Genomic DNA, 24682 nt, shown 5'->3' with positions numbered 1-24682 from the left:
TAGGGACCGCGTGTAAACCACTGTTGTCTGCGCTGCTTCAACGGAGGAGAATGAATAGCAAAACGGCACGCGGTCTCTCTGTTGAAGTCCTCTAGTCGTGGCCAGCAGACCTCGACTTTCACATCGAGCCCCTGAACATGTTGCCTTGCGCAATAATAGAATTGCCCAATTTAATTTTAATCAACCAATGAAAACTTGCGAAGAGCACCCGGCTCATTTATCTCGTTTGCATGGATTTGTAGCATTTAGAGGTTACACACCGAATCGCTCGACTCGTTTTCAGAAGGATCCTACCACATCGGGATGTTGGGGTCTATTGCATGATCGAGTGTGTCACGTCGCGCGGAAGGAAATCTGAGAGAACCCACGACCACGCCCAACAATCGAGTAAACGCTCACAGCTCCGCACAGATAGATTAAAGTTTCCATTGCACCTGCAGGTATCTCGCAGTCCAGGCGATTACACTTCCTTGCGGGACGCGTCTTGCGGACTAACATCGCGATGAGCTTGTAAACGCGACCTCTTTGCCTATGATCCTAGAACACCTGCACCGGCTAGGAGGAACACAATGACAATCTCTTGGGAGGCGTGTGCAGTGTCCGAACGAGACTTGAACTCTAGCGGTCCAAACGTGCGAGGAACTCAGCGTGAAGACGTTCCCGGAGCGGTGTGGGCGATTGAGTTGATGATGGAATTAGTGTGCTGACCTTTCTCTGATGACCATGGTTAATCATACGCTCACAGATTATGTTGATGATGATGAGTCGGGCGGTGTGGTGGCTACGCTGCACGTGGCTGCCTGCGATCTATCGATGTGGAGGCAGCAGCGAGGGTTGGTGGGTCACACACAGATGGTGTGAAACTTCCTTTCCCTTGAATGGGCGTCGAGCAGGTGCCGTACCCTGGCTCGCCAGCAGAAGGCGGTACAGCAAGTTGACTAATCGCCATATGTGCCCATCTGTATGGGGATGCTGTTGCCCCCTTACGCAAGGCATCGCTTTCCTCTGGGTGCACCAGCTTCCTACTCACTTGTATAATAATCATAATAAACACAACTCATGATCAATTGGCTAAAGCATCGTACAAATAAAAACCCAATGAAGGAACAACAGGACCCATCCTCCCTGAAAACGAGTCCCGCGACTCAGCGTGGCTCTCTTGGATAAGTGATGATGGTGATGATGATGGTGATGATGATGGTGATGATGGTGATGATGGTGATGATGGTGGTGGTGATGATGATGGTGATGATGATGGTGATGGACTCACAGGTGCTGCGTGTGTGCCGGCAGCAGGCTCAGCTCCAGCGTCTTCCCGCCCACGCACTGCACCAAGTTCATCCAGTCGTGCGCGCACACGCACCCGGGGGAGCACGCGCCCCCCTGGACCTTCGGCGGTAGCGCCAGAACCTGGAGCCAGAGCGCGACCAGGGCCCCCCACGACGTCCTACGGTGCTCCCAACTCATGGCCGCGTTTGCGGGAGCAGGGAGTCGCCGGGGAAGAGAGAGAGAGCGCAGGGGAGTCACGGGAAGGAGCGAGGGAGTCAACGGAGAGAGGCAGCAAGGGAGTCACAGGGAAGGGTGTTGGTCGTCACGGGAAGGAGCGAGGGAGTCGCTGCGGAGGGAGCAAGGATTAAGGGGGGAGGCAACAGGGAGTTACGGGGCATGGGAGCAGGGAGTCAGGGTGGGGAGGGAGCAGGGTTTGGGCAGCGGGTGACGGGAACTGGGAGCTGGGCTCGTGGCTCGGAGAGCCGCGGGGAACTCTGCCGTGGCTTCTATTGCTGCGGCTGCTGCTGCTACTGCGGCTGCTGCTGCTGCTTCTGTCGAACGAACGTCGGAGGCGCGAGAAGGAGGAGGATGAGGAGGAGGAGCAGGGGACCTTGGTCGGATCCTGCATTTATCCCCTGCAGGTGAAGAGGGAGGGGTGGGGGTCAAGGTAATCACCCCCCGTCCCGCCTCCCTCCCCGCTCCATCAATTCCATTACTTGTCGAGATTACGTTGCATAACCAAATTGGCTCACTTCATTGACCTCGTTAGCAACGGGTTAGAAGTTTGCGGTTGTGCTGTTGTTTGGAGTTGAGCCACGGATGCAGTTTGGCACGATGTCCGACGCTCTGCTCCACGTACTTCTGCAGGAACAGATATTTCATTGTTTTTCATGATTATGTTTTCGTGAATTGTTTCAATCTATTGCCTGGAAAATCTCACGATTTGGAACAGCTTTGTCTGCGGTGATCCGGTGTCAAAAATCCACCCATCCCCTCCACCCCCCCCCCCCCAAGTTCTGAAGTCCTCTATGTATTAAGGTGTTTACATGTAGCAGTAAACCGGAGCACACAGAGAAAACCCCACGCATGCGAGGGGGAAACACTCTATCTCTCACAGACACTAATACGTGGGAGTCCCACGTTCTTCCTGTAGCCCCGTCTCCTGGTGAGCCAGGGTACGGACACCTTCTCGACGCCCACGTGAAGGGAGTCTCGAAGCCCATCTGTGTGGTGATCCACCAACCCTCACTGCCTCCACGGCGCTGGTTTACAGGCCACGTGCATAGCCACCTGCGCCCGGCAGTTCTGATCGCGATAATTTGATGTTTGATGATGACGACGATGTTCGCTTAAGACCATTCATCCGAAACGTCTTTTTTGTCGACATCGTTATCATAGTCCAGAATGCTGCATTCAGTTTCTGAAGAACAGCACTAACCAACGTGGTGAAGTATGGTCAAACAATCCTCATGACCGACGAACATCCTTCCCCCGCACCTCCAATGAGCACGGTTGGCAACGTACGGTGCGAAAGAAGTTCAACGTACATCCAGCAGTGGATTGTTACAACTACTGCAATGAATCTAAATCACTGATCGCCTGATGATGCTGCTGAGTTAGCAGTGGTGCAGAACACCGCTCAGCACATCTGTGACTAACGCTGGAGCATTACAAAGGAAAGACATATCATGTCGGCGACGTTTCGGGCAATGTGCCCTTTTCAGAGCACATAAAATAGATGTGATAAATGTATTCTATGTGCTATGAACAAGGGCCGTTATCTATATTTCTTCCCGTTATTGACGAATGTGTTTATGTTTTTGTTCGAATCTAAATAGAGTACGCCGAGTCTCGCTCAAACTATTAAATGCACCTGTCACGATAATAATCGATTAATCGATACACGCGTTGCATCCAGCTGTCCGAGGCTGAGAAGTTCAGCCCAGGGCTATCTCTACCGGCTGGTTGTCAAAGCTGACGTCCCACCCCCAGGTGCCCGCACATGGCAGCAGAGATTTTTCGCACGGTGCAGCCACGCCGATAGCAACCGTCAGGGGACGCTCTCACACCGCAACGGAGTCAGACGCAAGTTCAACCCCAGCGAATTGTCCTGGCCCTGACCTATTGATTTTATTCTACGCTTGCCGCGTGATGGCAGCGGCGATGTGTTCTGGAGATCGATGGCAATGCCGAGGCCTGCTGCTGGGCCACGTCGAGAGGGCTTTAGGACGGAGTTCGTGTAGTTTTACTGTTCGTCCTCCTCCTGTCGAAGAAGCGCAGACCGCAGTGGTTTACGATAGATCTCCATCCATCTCTATGAGTCTCCGTGTGTCTTTATGGGTTTACTGTACGGGCCATAGTTCGAGTCGCACTACTGTGGTTGGGTCTTTCGTTTTCCCATTCAAGAACGAGATCTTTACGCAGCCATCTGTTGGTGTTTTGTTGCTGTTGATGGCTCCCGTCAGTGTCCTCGTGGGATGACTGTTAAAGCCAGGAGGTGGCGCGAGGGTGCTTGGGACCGGAATGGGGAGGTGTTTATTGTGGCCGTGCCGCGTTGCTGCAACTCCGTTCGCACAGCAGCGGCGTTCTTTGGGATCTGGGATTGTGAGACGCAGCGCGGTCCCAGAAAGGGGGTTCGGGAGTTGAGTCCGTGGTGTCGATAGCGTTTGGTTACCCAGGAAACTCGCAGGGAGCCTCGACACTATTTTCCAGAAGGGTGCTGCTACATTTCCCCAGTAAAGGGCGATGATTGCTTCGTGTGTGACCCCAATTAAGTAATTTTCTTTTTTTTTCTTTTTTACAAATGTGGACCATGACGCCGGCACACAATGGCCTGTAACTCGCGCGAATGACACCGCGTTGATCTTTAACGCCCACCGCGAAAGCGGACATCGCCTCGTCTTTTCAACGGTGAAACGCACCGGCAGCGTTAGCCAGGGCGACCGCGGGGAAATTGGTAGCGCGAACCGTCGACAGAGCGCTGGGGGTGGGCCACGTCACCGCCTCCCCAGGACCTTCTCCGAATCACACGGAGCTTTTGATTGTCGGCCCACGGCATCGAGTTCCATCTCACGTCGGAGGTTCGCTACGGTCAGCGCGTGGGAGAGCGGTAGCGCAGTGGCAAGCGCGTTGCGCTACGAACCCCGAATCACCCGAATTCGATTCGCGCTCACGGCCAACACCAGTGACAATTACGAGTCCTGAGCCTCCCCTGTGTCGGCTCAGCCTCAAATGAGCACTCGGTTGCGGTGTGTAGGACATCAGCACTAGGGAGACAAAGGCGGTCAGGCGTGGCGCTGGCCACGTGTACCGTGTCGGCCCTCATGGGTGTTCGCTAATAATACCCCCAACAGCCTGTGTAGGCTATACGGGGGGTCTTTGTGTGAGTGTGTAATGTGTGTCTAGGTATTTCTGTGTGTGTGAGTGTGTAATGTGTATCTAGGTATTTCTCTGTGTGTCTATGCGTTTCCGTGTGTGTTTTATCTGTGGTTGTATCAATGCATTGTTGTGCATGTACGCGTGTGTACTGTATGTGTGTGTATGGGAAGCGGTGGCGACCCGAGTTCGATTCCCGCTCACGATCACTAACACTGGCGAATATTTGAACTGGTGCTGGGCTTCCCCTAGCTTAAAACGAGTCCCTAGTGCGATGTGTAAACATCAGCACTGGGGAGACAAAGGCGGCTGAGTTTGGTGTTGGCAACCCACCCGCTCGTGTGCTATGCTGGCATTCATAGGAGCTCGCTAACAGCACTTGCCCCAGCAGTCTGTTCCGGCTATACGGGGGATCTTTGTCTTTGTTTTTTGTGTGACTGGTGTGTGACTGGTGGGCATGAGTGGTGTGTGTGTGTGACACTGCACTCACCGTGAGACTGCCATGTGTGGCAATACTGTGTAACACGTTTTGTGATACTTGCGTAGTAAAGTGTCGCATACTGTGACACTTCGCTGTTTTTGGCACGTTGTGAAACGTTGAGTGACACTTGCCCCAGGCTACCCACAGCCCCAGCTGCCCACAGCCCCAGGCTGCCCAAAACAGCCCCAGCTGCCCACAGCCGGGGGCCGCCCACCACAGGAGCTGCTCATAACCCCCAGGCTATAGCACGCAATTGCCCCAACAGTGTGTTCACGACTGTATAGGGGATCTTTGTCTTGGTGTCGGTGTATGAATACGGCGTGTGTGTAAGCTCGTGTATGTGGATATTTAGGTATGTGTGTGGGAGTACATGTTATTTCTACTCGTGTATGTATAGCTATGTATCGTGTGTGCGTGTAGGTGTGTATATTAAATGTCCCGATACAAAATCAAATCTATATTCTGATACTTCTTTGGTAGCGGTGCACAACCAAAAAAAATCGTCAATAACACCGTGGCCTTAAAAGAAAAGCACATAAATAGGCGACGTTTCGGCCGATGAACTTTCAGAGCTAATAGAGAGCGCGACGCCAGAGAGATCGCGTGAAAAATAGTTGTAGTCTGTACTGCACACCAGCGAGCCGGGATAAGAATTATGAAGAAGAAGGGCCATTACCCGAAACGTCACCTATTATTTCTACATGTATTATTTCGTAAGGCCGCAGGGTTGAAAGACGATCGTGTTCGTGCGGGACGGGGAAATTCCCTTGTTCTGCATGTATGTTGTATGTATGTTGTATGTAAGTTGAACTTCATCATCAGGCCTCCTTTGCCAGTACCAAAATATACTAATAGGGGTTTTCCCCTTTTTTCTGGCGTCATCTGGTCGAACACCATATGAGACTAGTCTCAAAGAAAAGCTGTCTCTGGTGTGGACCAATCAGTTTCAAGGACAATGCATACATTATCGGAGTATTATTTTTTGTTTGCATTTGACTGCAAGTATTGTGGTTAATGTAAACATGATTTCTTGCAAAAGGTGTCAGTTTTGTTGCCAGAAAAAGGGGAAAACCCCTATTAGTATAAGTTGAACTTCTTTCGCACCATACGTAGGTAACCGTGCTCATCGGAGGTGCGGGCGAAACGACAACAAACTAAGTACAAACAGCCAGTTCTGAAGAAATTGGTTTCCTACCAAGATTTAAAAGTGCATAAGCTCCCAGCGGCTTCCTCATATCGTAAGGGAAGAGCGTTCCAGACGGCCGCAGAAGCAGCGCATCCGAAAGCGCCACGCGACGCTGTTGACCGGCCTTTGTTCGACGGCTCGGATGAGGCAAACTGCATGCAGGGAGGGAGATGCCGCCCAGAGATTGCGACAGCAGCAGCCGGAGCCGCCACCAGCGACTTTGCGCGAGAGCTCGCGATGTGGGTCCTAGATAAAGGCGGCATCGCCTCCTTTATCTAGGGGTGGGGGGTGCGGACGGTAGCAGCGGCCTCCACGCACAGCCCACATGCGCCCCGCGAGATGGGAGTACTCTCGCCTCGCCCCCACCACCACCCCCCGGCCATATGGATGTGGAATGTCCATTGCTGGGTCAGGGATATAAGTGGGAGGTTTGCGCGCCCCCCCCACCTACCCCCCACACTGACAACTTTAAATTATGGCGACCGCATTGCAGGAAGTCATCAGAAATTCCTTCCGCGCACAGACTCATCCCCCGTCGTGGGAATGTGGAATTTCCACTATTGCTCACTTGAACACGGGTTTACTTTGACGCGGTACCGTGTGCACGCTGCATTGAGTCCTCCACCCGTGTTGAGGACTCGGGTCTACCAGACACGAACCGCTTCCTCTCATCCATCACCCGGTGTTCAACCAGGAAGCTGCAGGTCGTATGCGCTTCCCTTCATGCGTTACCCCTCGGTGCAGAAAAATATATATATTGTTGTACTGTACTATACCCTCATCGTCTACGCTCCCCGCCTTCGGAAACTCGCACTGAGCAGCTTGGTGAAGTATGGTCAAATGACCCCGCGACCTGCAACTCAGAGTGGCTTGCGAGAGGGGAACGTGACGTGCTCGCTCGTGCACATCAGCGGGCAGGCGCACGACGGCTTGCGCGGACCATCACGGGTCCACTCCGGTCCACGCCGAACTCCATTCTCGTACTCGGCACGTAACATCGACGCTTTCGTCCACCCTCCTCTGGGCTTTGCGGAGCGGTGCCTTTTCTGGCAGCTTTTGTTGAAGCAGAGGCCAGCCCTGGACCGGTTTTGGCCCATTGGGTGCAAACTCGCACCACGCTTTTGTTGTGCTCGCGCCCGCGCGCGGTCACGCAGCACAGATCCGTCGCACGCGACTTCTCTCGGAAGTTGCCCGCGACCGCGCCCTGCCCACTGCGACTTGGCTTTTGAATGAGCGAGCGATGCTGCTGCTGCTGCTCAGAGAGACGGACGCATTCCTGCAGCTGTGCCCTGGGCGGGCCGCCATCTCTAGACAACATACTTTTGAGTCAAAAATACGAATTGTGCGTGAGAGCAGAGGAACGCGTGGGTGACTGGGGGGGTGGACGTGGTTGAGGGTAGGACCCTGTTCTACCCCCCCTTCCCCCCAAGGCGTCACCCGCGCCCATCTTGGCCAGGAATGAGATCGGACCGGCCCGGTCCCCACCCCCGCCCCCCACCGCCCGAGCTGATTTCTATCAGGGAGCTCGGAGAACTGCCGGAACACTCCTGGATTCCTTGCATTGCACGTGTAGATGCTTTTGTATCGCCACATGATCATCATCGTGGTCAAGCTTCCTTCATCGTCATCGTCACTGCGAGCTGTCAGCGTCCATAATAATAATCACCATCCATTCACCATGAATCTTCATCATGACACTAATAATCGCCATTAAACATCGTCATTATTATCATAACCCTCCTCAGTCACCGCAATCGATTGTCATCATTAATATCTATCATCACAATTCACCATCATCCTCCATCATCACCGTGATCATCCATCAATCGCTTTTATAATTGTATGAATCTCCATCATCATTTTCTAATTTTCACCACCAATCAAAATCATCATGAAGGGAATAACCATCATCGATCATCGATCATCAACATCTCCATCACACGTGGCGGTCGTGAGCGCCATGAATTCGTGGCACGAGCGTTCACGTGCAGCCCAAGCGTTGCGCCACCGCACGCCACGCAGCGTCTTGAGACGCACACGCATGGCGGCGAGACCACGTTCATGGTAGTGCTTGCGCAAAAACACAAATCTACCCATCTCGATCGGCTCGAAATTATCGTGCGTGTGTGTGTGTGGCCACACCCACTCTAAATTCATTCCCTCGTATCTATACTGTGTAGAGTACACGTATCTCTATCTCTCTTTATCGGTGGTTATTCATAACCTGGGGTGCAACGCACCCCCTTGGGGTGCGAGATGCCCTTACTGGGGGTGCGAGACTTGGCCGAAAAAAATGTAGAAGGTAAATAATCGAAAAACAAATTAAACACGGGCACGTAAGTGCAACGACTTTGTTTCATCAAACCCTATGAACGTATTAACATTGTACAATGTTTTACAATTGAAAACCAAAGGAGTACGAACCACCGCTCTATATAAACCAGCTCAAGCTTCTCGTAAATCACGTGGTTTTCATGTGGCCACTCCCACTCTGACCCCCCCCCGCCCCTTGTGAAAACAGACGCCGTTCCGTGTAGCAGCCTCGATGCGCGAATGTTGCTTCTTGCTCCCTATTCTCATCTCTCCTGATCCGTTGCTCCCGTTTCTCCGTTCCTTCTCTATCCTCTGTATTTATGTTGAACTTATTTGACACCTTACGTAGCCAACTATGATAATTATCGGAGGTGTGGGATATTAGAAACATTCATAACAGGCAACGTTTCGGGCAATAGCCCTTCATAGCAGAGACGCAGTTGCATTGAGACAATCCACACATTAACACTACCGTTGTGGTTCCTGGTGGCTGTATTGAGGTTAGCGGGGGAGATATGTGGCTATACTTCCCCATGCCGGTCAATGCGGGTTGGCAAGGTGACAAGGTGGCGCAACGCTCACACCCACGTGGCCTCTCCAACCTCTCGCGATCCCTCAGGGTCCCAGCCAAGCACACGTGGTGTGGGTTCTGGTTCGGCATGTGACCTCTGGGTATGGATAGGGTTGTGGTTCAGGATTGGGATTCAGGGATATGTGTGGGGTGAGGGGTTATCATCTCCGCCATTTCCCGGGAGCTCTTAATGGACATCAAAACTCAACACGCGGCTGAGCAATCTTCTTCACGTTGCTATTCCTCCATACAGCGTCACAGGGGCCATTGTTTGGTCTCGGAACTGTTTCATCATCTCTCTACTTACGAAGAAGGACCATTGCCCGGAACGTCGACGATTAAATACGTACGGGTTATGTTTCTTTTTCTCTTTCAGGGGCAGTGGTATTGAGGAATTTGCTGATTTTGTAATTTTATTTTATTTTATTTTCGGGAGCAGCAGAGTTTCTCGATGTTCTCGCCCGCGCGCCTCGCCCCGCGCGCCTCGGCATTTAAACCGAGTTCGTCCTCGCGTCACCTGCCCTCTCATAACCCCCCACCCCATTGTTTGGCGTCAGCCATAGCCCCCCCGCCCCCCACCGTCCCCCACTCCCTCCCCCGCCTGTGAGCAAGTATCGGCACGCCATGGTCCCGGCATAAGAATGCGTAGCGCCGAACCCACAGCCCCGTATTTCCCTCTGCTGTACGACCAGATTTACCCTGAACGCGTCGCCAGGGAATCGGGTTTGAACCTGGTTGGCGAGTGCTTGCCTGGGAATGCCACGTGGTGGTGTTGTTAGGCGGTGGGCTGCGAGTCGGTCGAGAGAAGGAAGTACGCCAATGCATTGTTGAATTCATCTGTGCGGAGTTTGGGACGTGTTCTCCCCTCGTGTGATGCGCACGCGGTGGATATTTTTATTCCGGTTTCTCCGCTTCCCTTCCCGCGTGAAGAAGTCAAACTCTCATCACTCGGTGGACTTCGCCGATCGACATCCAAGGCTAGCAGCACTCTCCTGAACGCGAGTCTCGAGACTCACCGAGGCTTTCCTGGGTAAATAGGGGGACATCGATTCATCGGTTAGGATTAATTGACCTTCACTTTGAGAAACAATGGCCAATTGCCCGATTGCCACTCCGCATAATCATCATCAGCCATGGTCAATCCACTGCTGGATGAAAGCCTCCCAAAGCCGCCGCCACCCTCTCAAGATCCTGCGACGTAATAACTCACCTGCACGGGAACCATGTCCTCGATTTACGTCCTCTAGGATGAGCTCATTCCTTGGATGCTGCGGCTTCGCTACGACTCGCAATTTGTTGCCACACTTGGTGATTCGCGAGGTTCAATAGCTCCGGGCTGTGGGCAGCTGGGGCTGCGGGCAGCTAGTGTGGTGGTCAGCTAGTGTGGTGGGCAGCCCGCGGCTGTGGGCAGCTGGGGCTGTGGGCAGCTGTGGGCAGCTGGGGCTGTGGGTAGCCTGGGGTTGTGGGCAGCTAGTGTGGTGGGCAGCTAGTGTTGTGGGCAGCCCGCGGCTGCTGTTGGCAGCTGAGGCTGTGGGCAGCTGTGGGCAGCTGGGGCTGTGGGCAGCTGTGGGCAGCTGGGGCTGTGGGCAGCTGTGGGCAGCTGGGGCTGTGGGCAGCTGTGGGCAGCTGGGGCTGTGGGCAGCTGTGGGCAGCTGGGGCTGTGGGCAGCTGTGGGCAGCTGGGGCTGTGGGCAGCTGTGGGCAGCTGGGGCTGTGGGCAGCTGTGGGCAGCTGGGGCTGTGGGCAGCTGTGGGCAGCTGGGGCGATGTGCGCCTCGGGGGTAGACGGAAGCCCGGGAGGGCAGCTCACGGTGGGGAGTGACGTGGCACGTGGACCGAGTGTCAGTGTCACGCACAGCCAAGTGTCACGTACAGCGAAGTGTCACAAGTTCGTGTCACACAAAGCGCAGTGTCACACACACCAAAGTGTCACATGCAAGTGTCACTCAACGTGTCACAACGTGCCAAAAACAGCGAAGTCTCACAGTATGCGACACTTTACTACGCAACCGTGTCACAGGGAAGCATCACAAAACGTGTTACACAGTATTGTCACACATAGCAGTCACACACACCACTCATGCCCACCAGTCACACAAAAAACAAAGACAAAGATCCCCCGTATAGCCTGAACAGACTGCTGGGGCAAGTGCTGTTAGCGAGCACCTCTGAAGGCCGGTACGGCACACGAGGGGGTGTGTGGCCAACACCACGCCCGACCGCTTTTGTCTCCCCAGTGGCGATGTGGTTTACACACCGCACTAGGTACTCATTTGAGTATGAGTCGACCTAGGGGAGGCCCAGGACCGATTCAGATCATCGTCACTGGTGTTGGCCGTGAGCGGGAATCGAATTCGGCCCGCCGGGTTCGTAGCGCAGCGCGCTCACCGCTAAACACACACACATTAATCACACACACACATCAATCACACACACCAATCTCACCCACACACACCAATCACACACACACACCAATCACACACACCAATCAAACACACACCAATCACACACACACACCAAATCACACACACACCAATCACACACACACACCAATCACACACACACACACCAATCACCACACCAATCACACACACACGCCAGTCACACACACACCAATCACACACACCAATCAGACACACACCAATCACACACACACACACACCAATCAGACACACACCAATCACACACGCCAGTCACACACACACACCTGAAACATAAACAACCTAGCCACACACACACCCCCAATCCCACAACAGTCACACACACCCCCAGTCCCACAACAGCCACACACACCCCAGTCACACACCTACAGCCCAAGGAGCCACCACTGTCACCGTGAATACCTCTCATAACTCCCACCCACGTGAGTCACGCATACTTGCAGTGAGGGACCCTTACAACACGGGGGGGGGGGTGGTTGGTGTGGGTCGCGCAGCCCGTTCCTCCAGTCGGTGTCATCATTAAAGGACCACGGAGTCATGAGGTGTGGCCGCGATTACGACCAGAAAAACCAGCCCCATCACTCACCCGCCCACCCACTCACTCACCTCATCCACACATCTACTCACCCACTCACTAACCCACCCACACATCCATCCCATCCACCCGCCCACCCGACCGCCCCCACCCAGGCCTTCGACGTCCACGTTTCAATCGAGGAGACGCAGCGAGACGCGTGCATGGTGACGTGAGGGCATTCCTGCGCCGGGTATAAAGCACCGCGTCCTGACAGAACCAGACGCGTCTCATCCATCTCCCTCGGCCACACGCGGCTTCTCCTGCCACTCCAGGTGAGCTTAGACCAGGGGGTCGGCAGTCTGCGGCTCCGGACCTGCGTGCGGCTCTTTAAGGACTCCTGCGTGATGTTATTCAAAAGCTTGAATTATTGCGGGGTGTTTTTTTTAATCAAATTCTAAAGAAATGGCTCCTTTTGTTATTTCGGTTGCCGACCACTGGGTTAGACCATCGACAGGCGCCGAGACTTTCTGCAGTAGTTATGATAATTTAATGATATGTAGCTTTAAAAAAATAAACATTTACTTATAGACTTTCCTCAATGCACTGCTGTATCAAGGCCTCGGCACGAATTGTCCGTCAAGGGGGCGTTTGACCATACTTCACCGGCGCTGATCGACTCGTATTGGTGACGAGATTGCGGTAGAAACTAAGAGCGGTTGAGATATCGCTCGCCACTGATGTTATCCGTCGTCGAGAGCCGTCCTCGGATCACTAGAGGCTCATAGTGTGCAGCGCGCTAACCTCTACGCCGTATCTCACGCACATGTTTACCTGCAGGTATAGAGTGTATTGTATGCAGACTGATAATGGAACGAGATATGTGCCTACGCGTAGCTCGATCGGGCTCCATGTGACGTGCTTTAAACTCAAACGCAAGGGAAAATTGTTACATTTAAGTGGCTGTGACTGCCGGCGATTATTCGTGATTGTGCAAGATCCAAGCCAAAGTAATCCACCACCTGAGAGGCAGGCGGAATTGCCCGCAATGTCAGTCGGGTATGTACCTACCCGTGTGGTATAAAGCCGGGTTACTGGCGAAGTTGTGGGATTGGCGAGCGCTGTGAACCCGGCCACCAGAGTTAAATTCCCGGCCAAGGATAACGACATCGGTGGCGAGTGATATCTGAACCGGTTTTCGGGCCTTCCGCCTTCACCAACCCGTGGTGACGTATGGTCAAACAACCTCGCCTCCCTCCCTCCCCACCATTACCGACATGGCGCGGAGAAGTATTCATCCAGCAGTGGAATGGAAAGAGCAAAAACGATCTAATTAATTCCTTGATTGTACGCCGTGTAATTGTATGCGTGAGAACGAATTGAACGGTGATAATTTCCGTGATGGGTTAACCTCTCTCGCTCTCTCTTTGACCTCCAGAGGGCTATCTGGCAGCTCGCCGTGACCTTCACCTGGACGCCGGACCGGGGACCTCGGCCCCTGCCCATCGCAGATTCGACAGCAACCGCGCGGGTTCCTCCGCGGAGTCCCTCGCGACGAAAGTCGATGCCACGTGGTGGCGTTGTGACGTCACACGACAGCCGATATTAGCAATGCAAACTCAACACGTTTGTCAACACTGTGGCCTTGAAAGGAAACAAATATTCGTTCCGGTTGATGACTCATCTAATGCTATGCTGTGAAAAAGGGCCATTGTCCAAAACGTCGTCTGTTATATATATTTTTTCCTTTTAAGGCCAACGGTGTTATTTACCAATGTGTTGATTTTTGTTTTTATTGTTAATTATGCTTGTGCACCACTGATAACTAGTTTACTAATGCCAAGACGCAGCAGAACTAGACTCAAGCCCCGTTCGGGCTATCAGGGGTTTGTGTGAATGCCCGAGGCTCACGGCGCCAAACCAAGGTCCCCTTTAGAATTCCTCCGGTTGCGTGTCAATGTCTGAGGCTCACAGCAAAGAGAGCGAGGGAGAGTTTGAAGAGAGGCACAGCCGCAGACAATCGCTCTGTTCGTCACCACGTGACCTTAAACACTCCCCAGGATCACGAGGACCAAGTCTCTGCTTCCCGGGCCCAGTGGTTCTCATCAGTTCAACAGTTCTTTGGAGAAATTGTGAAATGTTTAGGACCACTGGGACCGGAGGGGCCTCTCCGTCAAAGCCAAGTTCGACGTGGCGCCACACTCAAAGTGGTGGAAATTCCACATTCTCACGGCCAGGGCGAGGGAACCCACGAGACAATCGGTGTTATATTTGCTGTGTGCCCATACAAGCATGCATATCAAATGTAAATTTAATGTAATAAAATTTGTTACAATAAATAATAAAACAATACCTTAGTTGACTATATTTACCATCTAATTGTATATCAATACAGTTAATTGTATGTTAATATATACAGTACATTGTTATTGAATTATATTATGTTTGGCTTCATATTTTGACTCTACGCTACTGCTGCGTTATTTAAAAAAAAGTCTTTCTCCCTGCTATCCAGTGTTCACCGTTGCGCGGAGCTTGTATCCAAACAAGCACACGAGGCGCGCGTGTGCGGGCAATTCAGGCAAGAGGCAACACGTGGGCAGCACAGACACCCACGCCACAGAGCCGCTTGGTTTTCCGTGTCTCTATTTGAGCAGCGTAAGCAGTGAGACTCGCTGGGGTTTCTTGTTGAATCTTGTTTTCATCACGCGCACACATGCACACTGCGCACTCTCTCTCTCTTTCCGGGCCATTGTGTGGCCGGCTATGGCTTACTGATGAGCGCAATGAGCGCGAAGCCGGTGGCCCATGTTTTGTGTCCGAGGCGCATTGAAACCAAATGGGCATTCGTTTATCCGGGAAATCCGCGGAACACCGCGAGCGCGGGTGTTTTCCATTGGGTGATATCACCCTGGTCTCGTCGGATCTCGAAAGCTAACCGGGTTGTAGCCGGGTTAGTACTGGGATGGGTGATCAGCAGTGCGTTACAGGTGCCGTAGGCGTGGGGTCTGCATGGGCTGAGGGTTTCCCTGAGATAGAAATGCAGCAATGGGTGCAGTCCATGTATGGATCTCGCCCTGAGTGTGAATTGATTCTGTGCAGAGATGTGAGCATTGTCCCCTCGCATCCGTGGACATTCTTCGGGTACTCTGGCTTCCTCCGACACGCCAAGGCCTCGTACGTGGAACGAATCAAAACATCCCAATGACAATGCGTCTCGAGAGCCAGTGCAGCTTTCCTGGGTAAATAATTGACATTGTCACTTACTATCGTTATTCAGTTTACATCAGCCACCGTGATAGAGAAAATCAACACTGCCTAGACCAGTGGGAGCAGCTTACTCGGTGCCTGCACCATCACAATTCGAACGTCAGACCGCGTGAGTCGGTGGCTGCATCACGACCACTCACTCGGTCTGGATTTTCAGGTTTTCTGCTGTGGAGCAGGAATGACTCCTTTAAATCCCACTCCAGAACAACCCATCTATAGATACAATATACATCAGGCTTCCCGTAAATCACGCGACTTGTGTGGCCACCCCCCCATTCTGAATCCCTCCCCTCTCCCCGCCGCCCACTGTGGAAACAGACGCCGCCCCGTCGTGTAGCAGTGTCAAGGCCCTGATGCAGCCTCTTCCTCCCGATCCTCATCAATCTTAACCCTTTGCTCCCGTTCCGTCTCCATCCTTCCCCCCCCCCCCCCCCTCATTTCAAATTACTTTGTTCTCTTTTCCCTTTACCGTTCCTATATCTTTGCTCCCTGCATTACATCCTTGACTCTCCTTTCCTTGCTATGGCGTGCAGCCACGGGTACAACGTTGATAGTTGAGTTCCATTTATTGCTGGTGACCGAAAAGATTATCAGTTCTGCAGGAACTGGTGGTTTGTCTAATGGCAAAGACAGAGCTTTGCGTGCACTCGGTGGACGAGTTTTGTGATGCTGACTGTGGGAACAACTCTGTCCCAGCTGATAGAAATTCCACATTCACATGACGAGTCCAGTCCACCCATATATATATAAAATCTACCCATCAGAATTATCGAATTGTTACTTCCATATTTTCCAGATTATAAGACGCACGGATGTCGTACATGTGGAGCGCCAACGATTCAGAGGGAGTTTCTAGGAGGCACAACTTCCACGGTCTCGTCCTTACACTCTCCACAGTCACTTAGCCTAGCCTGTACACAACCCTCACCGTCGAACACTTACGGCGCTGACTGAGATAGCCAACAACTTCCAGCAGCGCAACATCTAGCGAAGATGCAGCGACGACGAGACGAGTCCACTCCCAGAACCGGCAGCCCCGAGCCCCCCGCTCTCAGCTCCTTTTATGCTCCCAGCGCGGGCTGGCTCCGCCCCGTCCGCGCCTCCCTTCTCGACACAGCTAGCAGGTTCCAGGGTCCTCCAGGCACTTACCCAAGTCTCCCCCCCCTGCCAACCCACTGTGTACACCCTTACCAGCGTGTGCGCTGTCTATCCACCACAGTTGTAGCTGCTGTCCACCAGCCGGCGCTATTACACTACACTTGTTAAAGTAAAAGTTAGGGGTGCGTCTTATTATGATTATCGGGAGAATGCGGGATTCTCTTCGGTATGAGATGACATCACAAACATTGTTTGTGATGCGCCTGGGCAGTGGATTGATGGGCATCCACGGCGCAAAAAAGCCACGTTGTAGGTAAACCCTGATTACCCAGTAAACGTGGAGCGTTGGGCCAACGTTGGGTCAACGTTGGGCCAACGTTGGGTCAACGTTGGGCCAACGTTGGGCCAACGGTTCCAACCGCTGGCCGGGAATAGACCTCGTGCAGATGCCGTGGTGCAATCGCACACTGAAGTCCCGGAGGTCGCCGATTCGATTCCATCAGGCGGCGCGGCAGTTGTAAACAACGCCGCGAGTCTCCCAACCTCTGCGCCTCCGTCCACGCCAGCAGTCGCAATGGGTGCACCGCAGATATTCGCGTGGTGCGGTAAAGTGTGGGTGCGCCCATCGCTTTCGATACGGCTTGATCAGCGTGGAAGAGTAGGCCGAAGACCACTCTAGCGCCTCCCTCTATAGCGGAGGCCCTTGCGCCATACAGGGGCACGAGCGAGACATTGCAGGGCTGCGCCTTCACCTCGAGATCTCAAAAACACGCACCGTGGGGCGGTGACGTCGCCTAATTAAATCAAACTATCGCGTGGGACCTGGCGGAGGGGTTATTACTGTCAATTAGAATTTACAAGTGGAACACGTGCACACGCAAGGGAAGACAACATGAACCCCCTTGTGGACAATAACATATTCTTGGGGCAAGGCGCTGGTGTTACCGAGCGCCTAAGAAGGCCCACACGTGGTTGCAAGCACCACGCGCCGGCCGCCTTTGTCTCCCCAGCCGCCGACGCTACGGGAGGCCCTCTGCTGAGGAGCAAGGTGGCCCCCACAAGCCTAGAACACCTGTTACGCAGGGTGATTACCAATCCGCGAACTGTCGTGCAGGCTCAAGAGCTTCCAAGGTCTGACGAGATCGGGCGCATTCCGTGTGATTTGTCAAAAAGATAACGCTGCCGCCGGCATCAGATACGCAGTTTGTGATGGCACCTTTGTAAACACGCTCGTCATTCCGCATGCATGGCAAGCACCAAAACGAGTACAGGGATGCACAGGGTGGGCCAGATATCTTGTGACCCCCCCCCCCCCACCCCCCACATTTAATTATATTATCTCGACTTCATATGTTTGTACACCAGTGGGTGTGAAACTATTAATTAATGAGCGGTCACAAGACATCCGGCCCACCCTGTACAGTACTCTAAAAGGTAGAGGCGCAGCCCTGCAACTGCCTGCTCGTGCCACTGCTGTGCCGCGGGGCCTGGGCGCACGTGGACGCCGCCACTTCCCTCGCGGCTCCCGCGCGCCGGACCCAGCGCTCCCTCTGCTGTGTGAACTCATCACACCTCCGTTGTGATTCATTCGCCGTAACTTATTTTTTTTATTCGTTATTTTTTGTTTGCCGTTGTTGCATTTTGTCATTTTGATGACACCCGGTCCACTCTTGCAAGCGAGACTCCATCCTGGCTTCTTTGGGGTCTCGTCACACGGTTACCTAAAAAATGTTCTTGAAACTTGAATTTCTGGCTTTCGCCTGAGGAGGCTGGTGCAAATTACGGGCGAAACGTCACAGCCGAATGTTGTGGGTTTACTCTCCAACACACCGGTGTGCTGAACTAGGAACGGATTGGCATTTTTTGCTTACCTGACAAAACCTAAATAATTGGCTGTGTCGGGTGGTGGCTGGTTTAACGACACATTCATACTCACGTGCTCTAACCCCAGCTTACTACTACTACGTGTTAAACTCACTCGAACTTCATTCGTCTTGCGCTCACAGAATGCTCTGCGTGAACTGATGTTGTGTCCCCCCACCCCCTTTCCTTCGTTACTCGAAGTTAAAACGCTTTCCGTCTTTTTTCCGTAACCTCTTTTGTCTACTCGCTTACTTGTCTTGTGTAAATGACACCGTATTATTGGTTCTTTCGGTAAAGTCACCTGATGATGATTGCTTGTGTTGCAGTCGAAACGTCGTGATAATTTTATTGTTTTATATTTTTATTATTTTATTATTTCCCTTCTACTTGGTGACTTTACCGAAAGAACCAAGAATATGAAAACTTGCAGTCACGAAAGCTTTAAATAAAAATGTAAATGACACCGGTTTATAGAAATTGTTCCTGTGGCTATTTTTTTTTTACAATGGCTCAACTAACTTCCCGAATTAACACGCGAAATTAACATCATTTTTTTTAAATTTTTAATCGCTAGGTACAAACGAGCGTTGAGTTTAATTTGATTTTGTTCAACGCGGACGATCCCCGTTTTAACCGGTTGCCCGGCGATTCGTGGTGGCACGAACACGCCAGCAACAAACAACAACAACCAAAAATGAACGAATCGATGTGTGCGGAGAACGAGGAAGAGAGGGTCCGTTACTTGGGCTGCTTACTGGGACAGATGGCAAGCGAGGAGTTTAACGGCCGTAAGCGAAACGCACGCGAAATCGAAAGGAAAAAAAACCCCAGCTCAAACATCACGAGAGAAAAAGGCGACAGGGGGGAACAAAAGCGTTCGATACATGAGCGAGTAAGCGCTATATATTTAGTACGAGTTCATTAAACCTAACTTAGCCAGGCAAACGTTTTAAATACGTATAATAATTCACCTGATATGATCTTTGGCAACTTTTATCTATGATCAGACACGAACAACTACTCCAAACATCTGTATTTTTCCGGAAAAAAATGCACGTTGTTGACGACTTGATTCAACTTATATTTAAAGACGTTCCCATGAGAAACCGCTCCATTAAAAAATTTCCGTTCTTATTTTTTACTAGAAACGACAAAAAATAATGAACTTAATACTCTTATTTGGTTCTTTCGGTAAAGTCACGTAGAATGAGGATGAAATAATAAATTGATAAAATAAAATAACACAAAATTCTCACGACGTTTCGGCCACAACACAAGCGGGCTTCATCAGGTGAAGGGACGAGACTGTCTGGAGGATAGCGCTGGAGCGAACAAAGCCGAGCTCAGATCGCGACCTTTAAGCTGTGTGAACTTAATACTCTGAGGGGAAGCTCCTATCTTGTAGCGTTTTCAAATTATTCAGATTTGAACATCATAAAATGTGTATTTTTTCGTCAGAACCTGCTTGAATGCGATATATCTCAAACACAATAAAATATAGAATCAATGGGCCTCGCTTTAAGTTTATTTGCAATATAACGCTCTGTCAAAGGAAGAAAACCTCAATCTTCTGAATAACACCACGCACAAACATGTTCATGGGGTACTTAACATCGAGATTTGGGGGCCTTAAAATGAAAAATCTCGGATTTACCTTGTCGGGAAGTACCCTAGAGCAGGGTTCCCCAACCCCCGGGCCGCGGACCGGTACCGGTCCATGTCCTGTTAGGAACCGGGCCGCACAGCAGGAGGTGAGAGCGGTGAGGCCGCGCGTGGCCCGCCCGCCCATTATTTTATTATTTACCACTTCCGTCCGCGCCTCTTTCCCGCACTGCGCACTTGTCTCAGTCGCAGTGTTGGTATAAAGCCCACGAGCTAACCCCCTAGTAGCCAAAATGAGTAAAAAACAAACGTCGCTGGAGAGCTTCTTTGAAAAGGGGGAAAGACCCAATGATGAACCACCCCCCCCCCCGGTTCGTGAAAAAACCGGTCCCTGGTGCCAAAAAAGATTGGGGACCGCTGGATGAAGGTTTTTATTTATATATATAACATAGGGACAATAAACAAGATGGCATTGGAGCAGCAAGGGGGGGGACGTGGCTACTCACGCCCGACCACCGATATTAAAACACCCCAAGGTTGGGCGGCAAGGTCGTGCCGTGGCACTTGGGAAGCAAGGGAAGGAGGCATCAGTGCCCAGGAGCTTGTACATCACCACAGCCATACCCCCGATTTACGTCGGGGGTGCGTTCCTGAAATGTGCGACGAATCTTTGAAACGACGCAAATCAAAGCAATGTGCAGGGTGGGTGGAGGCGTCGTAAGTGTGGGTTGAGGCGACGCCAATCGGAACACGACGAATCGTCGCCTGCACCTCGCACGGCCACCGCGACGATCTCTCCACCGGCGAGCCGCCGAGTCTCCTTCTTCGGAGGGTGCAGGCGGTGAGGCCGTTAGGAGGCGACCACAACGCATTGGCCGACCACGAGGGAGCGCACTCGCAGCACCAGGACCAAAGGTCCCCCGTATCGCCTTTGACGGACGGTTGGAGCGCCTATGAAAGCTTGCACGGCACACGAGTGGGGGGTGGGTGGCCGACACCACGCCCGGCCGCCTTTGTCTGCCCTTGTGGTGATGTTTATACACTGCACCAGGTGCTCATTTCAGGCTGAGTCGACTTAGGGGAGGCCCAGGACCGGTTCAAATAATCATTACTGACGATGACCGTGAACGGGAATCGAACTCGGGTCGTCTGGGTTCGTAGCGCAGCGCGCTAACCGCTAGACCACTGCTCCCCACCAGTACCAGAACTCACCAAACATCCACGCGAACTGGCAGAAAATCCCTTCCCGACACGAGAGTCGCTTTCTCCGCTCACCACCTCCCACGTTAAAGCATCGCCGCCCGAGCCAAGAACCGCATCCAAACGTTCAAGCTACGACAACGCCAGCGCTGTCCGGGCTCCCTGTCTCCTACGCTAAGAACCAACGCAGCGAATTGTAGAAGTTCCCTTCCATCTCTGGAACGACGAGGAGCAGGAGGCCAACGGACGACTCGGCGTCGTCTGGAACGGGGTACTCGCTCGGTCGCTCGCTGCTGGAATCCTGTTCCAGCACGGAGTGGCGTTTGACCCCTCTATTAAAGTGCTGTGTAGAAGGGTAATTGCCCTAAACGTCAGGCCGCACGCAATGTTATTGACGAATGCGTCGATAACTTGTGTTGGTTGTGCTTGCACACCACTGCCAATGCATCAGCGGCACCAGTTTATTTTTTTTTAAATCAGAGCCGGTCACCCACCGCTGATGCAAGCCGATGCAGCTCTGGTAGTAAAGTTCATAGCGCAGTGCGCTAACTATTGCGCCGCCGCTCCCACGTTCCTCGAGACACGGTTCAAGAGGCAAGCTTAACCCAGATGCGATCCTCCGTCTCGATGGAGCGATGATGGCATGAGTTCGCGTGCAGGTGCTGAGCGCATTATTTGCTTGGTAGCATCGTGCGGTGAAGGCGGCTTGGGCAGGGGTGGGGCGGGAAGGGGGAGGCCTTCATCCACCAGTGGATTGACCATGGCCGATAATAACGACTTATGATACCAATAATTTGACCATGGGTGATAGTGATCGCCTGGCGGTGGGTGACTGTGATCCTCCAGCATTGTGGAGGCAGCAGCGAGGGTTGGTGGATCACACACAGATGGTTGTGAAACTCCCTTCCCGCGGGCGTTGATGAAGTGCCATGCCCCTGGCTCGCCAGGGGAAGGCGATAGAGAAAGAATGTGGACTCCCGCATGTTCTGTGTCTACGGGATAGTGCTGTGTTCTTCACTGATTTTCACAGGGGGGCCACTTTCGCCGATAAGACATCATCAGTGTGTGAGGGCGACCACACATTTGAAACCATTGGGGTTTGACAGCAGCACGATGACGATAGGGGGGGTGTTGTGTATTGTCGGGGGCCACACGTCAGGGGCCACACTAAAGGCCACCAGGGGCCGCACTAAAGGCCACCAGGGGTCTCACTAAAGACCACCAGGGGCCTCACTCAAGTCCACCAGAAGCCGCACTAAAGGCCACCAGGGGCCTCACTAAAGGCCACCAGGGGCCTCACTAAAGGCCACCAGGAGCCGCACTAAAGGCCACCAGAAGCCGCACTGAAGGCCACCACGACCCGCACTAAAGGCCACCAGGGGCCTCACTAAAGGCCACCAGGGGCCTCACTAAAGGCCACCAGGAGCCGCACTAAAAGCCACCAGGGGCCTCACTAAAGGCCACCAGGGGCCACGCTAAAGGCCACCAGGGACCACACTAAAGGCCACCAGGGGCCTCACTAAAGGCCACCAGGGGCCACACTAAAGGCCATCAGGAACCACACTAAAGGCCACCAGGGGCCTCACTAAAGGCCACCAGGAGCCGCACTAAAGGCCACCAGGGGCCTCACTAAAGGCCACCCGGGGCCTCACTAAAGGCCACCAGGGGCCACACTAAAGGCCATCAGGGGCCACACTAAAGGCCATCAGGAGCCACACTAAATGCCACCAGGGGCCTCACTAAAGTCCACCAGGGGCCTCACTAAAGGCCACCAGGGGCCACACTAAAGGTGATTAGGGGCCACACTAAAGGCCACCAGCGGCCTCACTAAAAGCCACCAGGGGCCGCACTAAAGCCCACCAGGGGCCACATTAAGTCCACCAGGGGCCGCACTAAAGGCCACCAGGGGTCGCCAGTGGCCCGCGGGCCTTGCGATGAAGGACACCGGAATGAAGTGTCGCCGCCTTGTTCGCGTGGGTTTTCTCCGGTTGTTCCGCTTTCCTACCACACGTATGAAGACCCAGTAATTGGCGGACAACACCTTAATACAGAGAGGACCGCGGAGCTTGGGCGATTGTTGGCGCCGACACCTCGCCGCGTGATTGCCGCTGCCTTCCCGCTCGTCCGTGGTTCCTCCTCCTCCCGGTGCCTCCGAGTCGTTTTTTTCCTCTCTTTCTCTCTCAACGAGAGCGGTGAGCGAATCCTGCCCAGCGGCGGCGCGGTGTTACAAGTTGACACTATTATTATTATGATCATTTCTCCTGACCGACCTCTTCACCTCTCCGTGCCTCTCCTCGCCTCTCCCCAAAGCTGTCAGAAACCACGAAACCACAGAGCGCGCACGCGACCGCTACGGCCGCAGTGATTCCCACCGCCCCGTCCCGCTCACAACACAAACCGCATTCCGCGCGGGGGAGGAGGAGGAGGAGGAATAGGAGGCTCTCGGGGAGGCGTTGTGCGGTTTTACGCCAAGCGATTGGGCAGCTCCTATCTCGACGCGAGATTCCATTGTGTTGGTGTTGATGCAACCTTCACCTGTGAGGGGGGGGCGTGGGGGGGACACTGTGGGAGCAGGGGGTGGGGGGGACAGGAAGGTATGGGGGGGGGGCAGGAGGTGTGAGGAAATGGATTCATGGTTGGGGTAAAGGCGGAGCTCATGAACCACGTGTTGTTGGGGTGGCAAATGTTACCGCCACCCCCGTAGGCAGTGTCCACCATGGGCAGAAAGCCTCGTGTTCATAAAATATAAGGTCTCAATGTTCTGGTCACACTTTCAATGTATTTCCATATTTCATACATGGTCCATGATTCCATCCATGTTTGTGTGAAATGTGTTTTTGTTTTCCCCAAAACGATATTCTCGATCAAATATAGTAACGTATGTAAGGACATTATTATAATAAAACGCTACCACTCTCACCTAGCTATCATACGGAGTTGTGATTTAGAGGTGAAATGGTTCGAGAAAATATTTTGCAGCATTTTCCACCCAACGTGGGCCATCTGCATAAAGGACCTTCATTTTGAGCGCTGGGTGTCAACATCTACCCCACCCTCCCCGGTCGAGCGATTCGATTAAAATCCCCTAATAAAAAATTATTCTTGTTACGATCATGGTGACCGTGGCGGCTAAAGGAGACGCGTAAACTACTTTCGTACATACTCTTTGGTTCTATTCGGTAAAGTCACGTAGGTAAAAATAAAATAACAAAAATCACGACGTTTCGGCCACAACACAAGTGGGCCTTCATCAGGTGAAGGGACCGGACTGTCCAGAGGACAGCGTTGGAGTGAAGACAGCCAAGCCCAGGTCGCGTCCTTTAAGCTGTGTGGGAGGAAACAACACCTTACAAGAACGATTCGATGCGTGTATCGTGACATTCATCGATTATTCGAGTGAATCGCTACACCGTTATCCGACAGTTGCGCACAGGTACACATCACCGCCGCACAGCTGTCGGTGCGTTCATCCATCTCCCCGTGCGGAAGACACGTCAACCT

General features: G+C 52.8%; 1 protein-coding gene across 1 annotated transcript in view; it reads right to left on the bottom strand.

The window, feature by feature from the left end:
* The window catches only part of LOC103091684 (thyrotropin receptor), a 35997-nt gene extending 34111 nt beyond the window's left edge, over positions 1-1886 (bottom strand). Inside the window, exon 1 of the mRNA XM_076071527.1 lies at positions 1271-1886. Coding sequence (XP_075927642.1) covers positions 1271-1467 — 197 coding nt within the window. The 5' untranslated portion in view covers positions 1468-1886. The remainder of the gene's footprint in view (positions 1-1270) is intronic.
* Positions 1887-24682: the final 22796 nt, after the last annotated feature.

This window comes from Petromyzon marinus, chromosome 33, assembly GCF_048934315.1.
Source record: "Petromyzon marinus isolate PM22_M1 ecotype Great Lakes invasive population chromosome 33, UKy_Petmar_22M1.pri1.0, whole genome shotgun sequence".
In the NCBI taxonomy this organism is placed as follows: Eukaryota; Metazoa; Chordata; class Hyperoartia; order Petromyzontiformes; family Petromyzontidae; genus Petromyzon; species Petromyzon marinus.
The sequence above is the reverse complement of the archived record's forward strand: the minus strand, read 5'-3'. Positions and strand labels throughout refer to the sequence as shown.